The following is a 10,990-nucleotide window of genomic DNA, read 5'->3' as shown; positions in this document are numbered from 1 at the left end:
ACACTCACAAGCACACCTCGGGACAATTCGGAGCGCCCATAAATTGATTTAATGTAAATCACTAAATATAAAATCGATTCATCATAATCAGTGAAAAGTAAATGTTAGTGTTCTTTACTCAGAAAATCATCACAAACTATTTATTCATGAATAGTATCTTAGCAGTTAATTATTTACCACAGGGTCTGAAACTGTGGAGTACTTGTTTAATTTGAACTAAAAATGTCAAACAATCTAATTATATAAATACATATTTATTCAAATCTGGTTGTGTCTACAGATAAAGACTACCACTTCATTATTATTTGATTATTACTGAATCACACATTACAGGTGTTTTAAAAGAAAACTTTAACACATTGCACAACCGGTTCCACAGGCAATAAACGTTCATCACATTTTTATGCGTAATTTAATGAGGAATTCCCCAACCTCAGATGACGTTACCAGCTTAGTCACCGTTACTGTTCTGCCTTGGTAAACATTCAAATATGATTTTGCCTACGTAATTTTATTTCTGAAGAATTACCCTTTTAATTTTTTGTTGACATAAACATTCTTCCAATGGTTCACTTTTGTAAAATGTGTTGCACACTGTCTTGTCCTTCTGAGCAACCACAAAATGAAAATGACACCAAAACTTCCACACAATGTGCTAAAAACTAAAAAGTCAAACAACCACAAATATGCTGTGAAGACTTTATTACAACAAACAAATGAGTCTTATAATGCTTTGATTTGGTAAACTGTAAACAACATGGTCCATTTCAAGTCATTATTAATTTTCTTAAAAACAAATACATGAGACATTTCAAACAAAGACAAAACATGATTAATTTAAAACATGGACTGATTATTATGGTGGTATTTGTTTGTCATTAGTATAGATGTGTATGATTTATCGTGTTAGTATACTGCAGAATTTGATCACATAGTGAACAAGCCCATAGATGTGGCCTAAACTGTGCGTCAGCTCATGAAGGACACGAGCTAACGTGTTACATGGCGGCTCGTCGCGTGGCGAGAGTGCGTTGCATCTCATTGATTTTTTGCGATAGTTCTCTCATGAAAGCGAAGTTGTACGGTTGCCCGTTTGTGACGAGTCTGTCAAGGTTCAGCTTCTGGATCGTCTCTTCTGCTTCCTTATACATCTCTTCGGTGAAGTACTGGCCACCGTTTGCCGCCACTACGTCATCGATCTTCTGAATCAGCTGCACCACTTGAGCTCTGTTCCTCTTTTCCTTGTTGTTGAAGACATGGTAGCGGCCTCCACATCTGTTGATCAACTCTTGGAGTTTTGGATGCCCATTTGTAATATAGTTCTGTATTTTTCTTCCTTTTAGTTCATCGCCACGGGTAAATAACACAACCATGTGGCGGGATGCCTCCGGACCAAACAGTTTCTCTAAAGCTTCCACGCTCTTTTCCTCTTCCTCCGTAAACCTGCCTATCTGCAAGACCAGCAGGAAGGCGTGGGGGCCGGGAGACGTCATCTGGATGCATTTCGCAATCTCTCTTTTGAGACTTTCGTGATCACTAGATGTGTCCAGAACCCCGGGGGTATCCACCACATGAATCTTTCGCTTGCACTGGACCCGTTCTGCCGCACAGTATTTTGTTTCGGACTGTGCTGAAGTTGAAGAAGCAAAGAGATCTTTGCCGATAATCGTATTAGCAGCGGCACTCTTTCCAGCTCCGGTTTTTCCAATTAACACGATTCTCAGGGGATCACCTGTTGGCAGAAATATATTCAGTTACACTATGAGAATAACACAAATGAGAGAAAAGTGCCGAAAGTCAACTTCACCATCAGGAATTGAGTACTGGCCCCCCATCTTGCTCTGACGCTCTGACAGAGAAACTCACTTTTATATAGAGCCTGGTTGGACAATATGTTGACACTCAACTTTAAAGTGACTTGCTGAACTGGCTCTTCCTGATCAGTATCGAAATTACATCACTCTTATATCACCCTCAAGTTACAATAATGGCACACGTTTGTATTGTTTGCATCCTTCTTCAGCATTCCGCACCTTGTGGTCTACAACAACCTGATCCCATATTTAAAGCAACTTGTTGAACTGGCTCTTCAAAATGAGAGTACTGTATATCATTCCTCATCCCTCAAACAACAGCAAAAGCACATGTTTGTATTGTTTGGAACATCCCTCAGAAACATTACGTGATCTTACAGCCTGGTGACTGGTGCGTGTGTGCATGTGTGTGTGTGTGTGGGGGGGGGGGGGGGGGGGGGGGGTGAGTTTGTGGGTGTGTGCATGACCATTGTGGGTCAGTGCCAAACTGAAGTGAACTCTCACAAACATCAGTCCGAAGAATCAGCAGGCTGGCTGGTCCAACTATCCTGGTCGAACATACCTTGAGGTGGCTTCAGGATCCTTTTCTTTTGACTTCCTTTTCTCCTGTGACTTGAAAACAAATTTATGTGCCTCGAAGATCTAGTGTTATAAGCAGCAACTGAGTCTGGACAGTCGCCATCAAGCGCATTTTTGAGGTGGGGTAAACCAAACAGACAGCGTAAAGAACTTTTGGGAACATCCTATCTATTTTGACCTAGTATAGTTGCCATAGTTGGTGAACAAATATAGCCGACATCGTGTATTTGCGTTCTTACCAATGAAATGTGCATGTAGCGCACATTTAATTGTGTAAATGCCAGCCGTATCGGTGGAATTTTTGCCGTAGACATAGAAAATACGCTGCGGAGATATAATTGTATTCAAGTTAGGTGGCCTTAGTGAATGGCAACGTAAGATGGCCGCCGATGGCTTCACTTCTCGCAGTGGCGAATAAATATCATTCTTAGTACATTCATATGTAAGTCTGTGATCTTGACACACGTCTTCTTTTTAAATAAATGCTTCTAGAGCCGTCAGCTGCTAATGACTATGTTTATGGTCATTTAATATTGAGTTGTTTTTTTTTTTTGTTTTTTGTTTTTTTAACAATAATATCTTCTTTGCAGTCCCACTGGTCTAGCGGCATATGATATTCTGGTTAATATTGTGTTAGAATATGAGGTAAGCAGCCAAATCCAGCCAATTAGCCACTTGCTGTCGACTGAAGATGACATCACAGTTGCCCAGGTCCTCAGGTAACAACCAATCACAGCTCAGCTTCAAAAAACAGGTGAACTGTAATTGGTCATTGTTTGATGCTGCATTCTAGGATGGTCATAAGTCGGATATATATCCAAGTCTGTTTTTCCCCAGTTCCGACCGTAAATTTTTGAGGCGAAAGTAAACAACTAAAATGGGGGATTGTGATAAATTGTTTTTTTATTTTGCTCCTCAAAACTCATTTTGACCACCAGGAAACTTGGCTTCCCACAATTTTGCTTCATTTGTTTCTATCTTATTTCATAAGCATTCCATACAGTTCAGTAGTTCACCGTATAATCTCAAGCGGCATACTATCACGTACATTGTGTTACGTGGAATTATGTTGAATATTTATGAATGAAGGAAGCTATCTAGTTTTATACTCAAGTAAATTGTGTTTTACCATTCACGGTGTGCGTGTTTCCGAAGGGGTCGCCATTGTAGATTGATGTCACATTGTAGTCAGACAGTGAAGTCGGGGTACCCCGCCCTTAAGTGGAATTTCCAAGTTCAAGGGGGCATTACTGTACGCACTTCCTGTGAGGGTAAGGATAATAACATGCAATATTGGTAATTTTGCAGAGGAATGAGATGGGCTCCGCTGCTGTGGCAGTAGTTATAGCCGACTTCAACCATAGCCAATCAAAGCGGGCCCTTCTCATTCCTTAAATGCAGCACAGCAGTCACCCACTGAGCCATAGACGTCTATTAGACGTCTAGTCTAAGTTTTAGACCGAAATTAGCCCGGCTATAATTGGTCTATATTTTAGCCCAAATCTAGATGATACAATTAATCAATGAAATATTAACTATTAAACGTAAAAAATAATTAGGTTGTATAAATGATGGCAAAATGTTGAATTACTACGATTTAAACAGTAATTGATCAATGTAAAGTGTAGTTCATATTTAGACTTGATTTAGACGTCTAAATGAGGTTCTCATTTCAACTCTATTTAGACCAAATCCGGACGATTACGGAGGTTTATATATAATTAGACCAGATTTAGACGTACGTCTAAATCAAGACCTCATATCAACCTCTCTTTATACCACATCTTGACAATGTACTTAAATACCTTATAATGTCCCAAAAATAACCACACAACAGTTTTGGTATAAAATAAAATGCCGGTTCGCACGAATGGTGAGCGGCAGTCCCAAGCATGCAGATGGTCAACACTTCCTCCCCACTAAGTGGCAGCAACGCGCTTAAAAAAAGCTTACACTTCTGGTCAACACAAACAGAATAACAACTGTAGTCGACTGTCCACGTCGGTTGCAAAACAAATACTTGCTTCTCGAAACCAGCTCGAAGAGCTGCTTATGGGCGAGTGCTCAGCGATACGTTATTGAAGTGTTATTTTGTTTTACAATGTTTAATTTATCAGTCCGATTGTGAGTAAAACGATTGCATGCTACCAAGTTAGCTTAGTAGCTAACTTGTTAGCTTGCCATTAGCTTGCCAGTTTATGCTATATACATGGTGTTAGTTTGTTCACAGTTAAGTTGCCAATTTGTGCTACATCGTGTTAGTTGTTTCATTTATAAATAATTTTGAAGATAAGTGCTTCTGGCACAAGGTGTTAGGGGGTTAGTTAGCTTTTTATTTCTTTTATGTTGGCTAGTTGCTACAATGTTTTAAATAAACATAATGATTATGGATTGTACATCAGCTGTTAAGATGCTTCCCCTCCCAATAGTGAACCGTGGATCTTGTGTGATCTCAAGGAGTCAACATATCCAAAAGCACAGAATACCACATCATTTTTGTAAAAAGGCAAAGATTTTTTTGGTAATTGTAAAATGTTTAAAACTTTCAGCTAACATTTATTTCATTCTTCAAGAGCTAGGAAGAGAGTGTACGAATGGAGAAAAGAAAGGAGGTCATAAGGATTAAACAAATATATTTATTATTATTATTTTTAAAGGTCATATCCATAGTAATTAAAGTTATTCTGTTATTTTTATGTTTGTTTGTCTCAGAGTTTGACACAAGAGATGTGGATACCCTGATTGCCATCCATCCAAGTCTTGGGGAGAAATCAAAGCTGAGAGTGGACAGTTGCCCATGAAAACTCTGGAGACTTTTAACATGATGTTCTGGGAAATTAGAAATTGGTGTATTTTTTTCTTCTGTGTTTTAATTTATGCATCCCAGGCACTGATCTGTATACATGACTGTATAGCCCACACACCCCCATGCAAGCCGTTGAAGCCACAGGATGTTTTTTTCTTTTATGGCTCAGTTCCTTAGACCCCCAATATTATATTTGAAAGAGACCTCTTTTGTTGAATTACAGTTATAATTCTTTAATTAAAAAAATACAGGTTTCCTCCTGTAAACATCATGAAGCATATAATTTATACATGTATTTAAGGCAAGTTGTGAAATGTCTGAAGTCTTCTTATGTTTAACAAATTTAAAAATAAACATTTCTATAAGTACTGTCTCAAATGTCTAATTTTGATACTGTAAATGTATAGGATCGTATGCCGAGAAATGTTTCTTGGATGTAATAATATGGTGACCTCGTGACTTCAAAATGTATGTATACAGATCAGTGATCCCAGCCAGGTGGTGTCTAAAAAAATGTTCTGATTATTTTTATTTTTAAACTATTTTGGAAATTTTGTTTACCTGACTTTGAGCCACATTTCCATATTATGAAAACAAATATGTATAACATATCAGTAATATTGTATAGTTTTATGGTAATATGTTTAATAATGTATAAATAAATCAAATATATATTGGTTTCACATTCAAATGTTTGTGATGGTTGGATGTTTGAAGAAAAAAAATATGCATTTATATTTAAATAGGATAGTTTGGTTAATGTTATCCAGTAGTAAAATAAGCATCACATTGGTGTTACTGAAACCTAATTAAAAGGTCCAAAAACACATGATGTGAATCGTAATAACATCCTGGAACTACATCAAGGTAAGAATCGCCGGTTAACAGGTTAACATCCATTTGGTCTTTTATTTTTATTTTTTATTTTTTATTTTTTATTTTATTTTATTTATTTTTTTTAAAGACAACCTGATTTAACATTAATTTTTGACAGCTTTACTATTAATATTGGTTCGTTGTGAATATGTTTAACATACATTTATATGTCTAATGGAGTTTAACTTTCGTATAAAAGTGAACATGTAGCAAATGTCTACATTTAATATATTCCACGAGAGGTCTAGGCGTAGATGTCTAAACTTTCATTTTTAGACCATTTGTCGACCTTTTTTAGCCGTCTAAAAGACGTTTAAGCTTAGACGTCTAATAGACGTCTAAAAAACTTTCACTTTTAGACCATTTGTAGACGGTTTTTAGCCTAGACGTCTAAGCACCATTTAGACGTCTTTTCGACCGAAAAATGCTGGGTGGGCACGCTGTAGTGTCTTCACATTGCGGAAGTACATGAAGACGCCCCCCCGACCATTTGTGTGCTGTACTGTGGGATAGTTTCAAAAATGTAATAATAACAATATGCAGTCAATGAACTGATTTCTGCAATGATTCAGAGGGCTTGATGCCCACTGTTGACGTACGTATGATGCGTTAGACGAGCTGTCTAACTTGCGCGGGCACTTAGGCGTGGTCTGCCCAGGCAAGTTTTAGATCGACTTTTTACCATCAAATTGTCACTCTGCCAGACATATCAATCGACAGTCAAACTATGCGCTGACTGAAAAAAATGCTCATTAAAAAAAAAAAAAAAAAAAAAAAAAATCAGAATCTGCTATGACGCAGATGGATTGTCTACAAAAATAAAGCCCTCAATGTCACACCATAACTCAGAATAGAGTCTTCTGTTTACCTGCCATACATGTTTTAAAACTGATGTAGGAAACCTGGGGGAAACCCAGGCAATCACTGGGCAAAAAAAAATGCAACTTCCACATGAGCCTCAGCTAATAAAACTAAACCTAACCCAGAACCACAAAATCACATTTCAAAATGACTGAATGAAAAGTTCGACATCAAATTAGTGACTGATTTTTTTATGTTTATGTTGGAAGCTAAAACGTGAGGTTGTATGCAATTAAAAGTCAAAGAGAAATCAATTTAAAAAAAAAAAAGGAACAAAATTCTTCATACCATCAAATGACCTTGTACAGTATTCAAAAGAGTGCATACAGCATCCCCAACATCTCTGCCATTCCTACAAGCAAATTGGAATTGATCCAATATATCCTCAATCAAACCCATAATCTCCTCTTTAACATATATATATATATATATATATATATATATATATATATATATATATATATATATATATATATATATATATATATATATATATATATATATACACACATCCATCCATTTTCTTGACCGCTTATTCCTCACAAGGGTCGCGGGGGCTGCTGGCGCCTATCTCAGCTGGCTCTGGGCAGTAGGCAGGGGACACCCTGGACTGGTTGCCAGCCAATCACAGGGCACACAGAGACGAACAGCTGTATCACTCTTTTGAACACTAATTGTTTTTAGAAGAAAAACGCTTTATTTCAGTGACCCCAGCCAACTTGCTGGACTATTTTCCTCTCGTCCAACACCGGACCAGAACTCATGTCACAGAACGCTGTCAGGGGTAAGTCAGTGATGATCGCACACACTGGAGGTGAGGATGAAATAGAGATTCGTGTCAAAAAATCCCAACTATCCCTTTAATGATATTTACAGGAGGAAACTTGTAGGCCTGTATTATTATTATTATTTTTTTACTAAATATTTTTTACAGTGGTTAAGAATCACTGGTCTAGAGATCCTAAGAGTACCAAGAGAGAGGTTCAGTTGATCTCTCCCCGGCCCCACGTCTTCGTGCTGGTCTTTCAGATAGGAAGGTATGGAAGAAGAGGAAAACAGCATGGAAGCTTTGGAGGAATTATTTGGTTATGAGGCGTCCCGCCACATGATTGTTATATTCAGCCGTGGCAACTCAAAGGAAGAACCATACATGAGTAGGTTTCAAATGGAGATCTGGGTCATTATATTTACAGTATTTGTTTATTATTAATGCCACTTCAGTGATGGCGCTAGCTGGCAAGCGACTGCTCAACTCTAACGGGATGTAGGCTACGCTATCTTTTCCTGGCTTTGATTAACAAACAATTAATCTCATCTTGCTTCTTTTTGTCACTCCATTTTTGCGCACTGCTTTATTGAGCTTTTTTCGCCCGTCTATGCCAGTGTTTCTCATTTTATTGTTCCATGGCAACCATTTCACATAAGTATGAATGAAGTCACAAAAAGTATAAATACTGAAATAACGATGATATAAACATAATTTACTAACATGTACGTATCCAGTGTGAAATCTGGCCCTGTTTAACGCCACAAAATTGTTATGGGCTACTTGCAGGAAGACATGACTCAATCAAATGTCAACACTGCCATCTAGTGGAACGAACATTTAAATGCTATGCCTGGCATGATGTTCAAAGAAATGTTTCTTATTAATAATTAATTAACCACTCATTGCACTCACTATGCAATAGACTTTGGATACAATGGCGTGTCTAGGCGGGGGTGTTGGGGGGAATGAAATTGGGGGGGGAAATGCTCGCTTGGGGCAAAAATGACTCATTTGTGGTCAGCAATGTAAACAAATCAAGTGTGCTTTCTCTAGAAATGGCTGAGAGAATTGACCGAGATAGTATGATTACATTTATTTTAGGTTTGAGAAAAGCTGCAAAGTCATTCTGAAACCCCTCAGCCTCATTTATAAAATTCAAGTCAGTACCTACCGTACATTCTGGAGATATGGGCAAACAATGACACACACAGCTTTGTGGTGCAATTTGATTCCTCAAACGCCATGCCATGCAGGATGCTGGGTCACATTACGGTTTGTTTTTCTCCAACTTCAACATTTTAAATGCCCCTTTTCTCTCATTGGTCACCTATCTTGAAAAAGTCAACAAATCACATTAATGACAACTAATGTGGACATAGAGTACATGCCACACACTTTAGATAATCACGTCGCATAGCAATGTGCCATGGTAAGACAATTTGAAACTTTTTTCAACATCAGTGTGGTCTGTAACCTGTTCAACGCAAGTGGAAAAAAAAACATTTTAAAGAGGGGAAGTAAAAATAACTGCAATTGGCTGGCAACCAGTTCAGGGTGTACCCCGCCTACTGCCCGAAGCCAGCTGGGATAGGCTGCAGCACCCCCTGCGACCCTTGTGAGAATAAGCGGGTAAGAAAATGGATGGATGGATGGATGGATGGATGGATGGATGGATGGATGGATGGATGGATGGATGGATGGATGGATGGATGGAAGTACAAAATAAATGACTGAAGTAATATGGTTGAACAAGTATTCACACCCTCTTACAACTGGGATATGGCTGTGTTCAGATTTAACCAATCACTTTCAAGCTCATGTCAAATGGGAGTCAGCACACAATTGACACCATTTAAATGACGGCCTGATGGGTTTGTCCTAACACCGGCTGCCATTTTGAACTGTTTACAAGTTCCTCCACCTTGTCTTAGTCCTAGTGTTGGTATCGTTTGAATATGAACTATAGGTGGATCCTGTATGACCTCATTGTTTTTGTTTTGTGCGTTGCATCAGATTTGTGAATAATGATGAAACTTAGCTACATTCTAATGCTAATTGCTGCAAAAACAAAAATAGATAGAAATATATGGGTTTTTTTCCTGATTAGAAAAAAGAGACTTTAATCTTTCTTTTGGTAGGTTCCAGGTTTCAGGTAAAACAGCTGGGAGTGTGAAGGGGATTGCTTCTTCAATCCAGAAGCTGAATCTTGACAGGCATGTTGCACTTTACGGGGAAATATTGCAGAGAATCTATGAGATTCAAGCCATACTCGACCAAGGACAACGCAGTGGCGATCCTGGGCCCTCTGCCCCCACCCTTTGAATTGTTGTACTGTAATCAGTGCTATGCGGAAAAAAAAAAAAAGATATCGCTAGGTGTGCTACCTGACTGGTTTGGTTTGTTTGTTTCTTTTATACATTTTTTGTTCACGTTTTTTTAAGCGCAGCGCACAGCTGCCATGCATTCAGTATCTATCTACTTGTAAAGTATATCCTCACAACTCTACTTTATTCTTCATATCTTATCACCCTCGCCCATCTATGAACTGTAATACATTTACACAGTGCCACAGTTGTAGATTCTGATAGTCTCATAGTTCCTTCCTGTACATTTTAGGGTATCATGGCTACCAGACTGTTTTATACGTCTGAGGGTGACAGACGAGACTCCCAATTTTCGTAGCTAGGTTAAACTTATCAGAATAGGGCTCCTTTAAACATCTGTAGAGGGCGCCAGAAGCCCATATTTTTGTAGTTGTGAATGAGAACATTCAAATCTATGCCAGGCCTGGACTTTTTGTTCATGTTTAGTGTCTCAAAAACGTGACTGTTTGCAGAGAAGAATCAAGAAGAAGTAGAATTCCTACAGAAACAATAAGGACTTTGCAGCTGTCGCTCAGGCCCTAATTATATTCTTCCTTTTAGCCAGAGACAAAAAATCCTGGAGACATGCCGAGTTTTTAGTTACTCTTTCGCACAACCTGGGGTTGTCCATTGAAGACATCGCTCCACTTTTGTGGATACATACGATTTACACAATCTATGGGCATATCGCTTCACTAGTTTGCTTGTTGGAGGTCCACAGCTTGTTGAAACTTTGTTTGGTATGGTTTTATTGAAGCTGACAAAAGTTTTGTGAATTGGTTTTACAAATGGAATTGAATGGAGCACTTGTATGTTTCAATACAAGCTTGACAGACCTTGGCCTTTTGGGGGTGTGGTTTGCTAAAGGTCGGTTGCTCTGACTATCTCTTTCTTTTGTGTGTCCCTTCATCTTATCTTTACC

General features: G+C 38.3%; 1 protein-coding gene across 1 annotated transcript; it reads right to left on the bottom strand.

The window, feature by feature from the left end:
- Positions 1-685: 685 nt before the first annotated feature.
- On the bottom strand, positions 686-1,835 carry LOC144002522 (GTPase IMAP family member 7-like). The gene is made up of 2 exons (XM_077497824.1): positions 1,808-1,835; positions 686-1,732 (listed from the first exon to the last, which is right to left on the bottom strand). The coding sequence occupies exons 1-2, from the start codon at positions 1,833-1,835 to the stop codon at positions 999-1,001; spliced, it is 762 nt and encodes a 253-aa protein (XP_077353950.1). The 3' UTR covers positions 686-998.
- Between the last annotated feature and the right edge of the window lie 9,155 nt (positions 1,836-10,990).

Source organism: Festucalex cinctus, chromosome 15 (genome assembly GCF_051991245.1).
Source record: "Festucalex cinctus isolate MCC-2025b chromosome 15, RoL_Fcin_1.0, whole genome shotgun sequence".
NCBI classification, from domain to species: Eukaryota; Metazoa; Chordata; class Actinopteri; order Syngnathiformes; family Syngnathidae; genus Festucalex; species Festucalex cinctus.
This window is presented reverse-complemented; position numbering and strand designations above follow the sequence as displayed.

Coding starts and splice junctions, on each gene's coding strand:
- LOC144002522 (XM_077497824.1), bottom strand. CDS start 1,835: ATGGGGGGCCAGTACTCAATTCCTGATG. Junction 1,733..1,807: donor CCAGTACTCAATTCCTGATG/GTGAAGTTGACT, acceptor TTCTGCCAACAG/GTGATCCCCTGAGAATCGTG.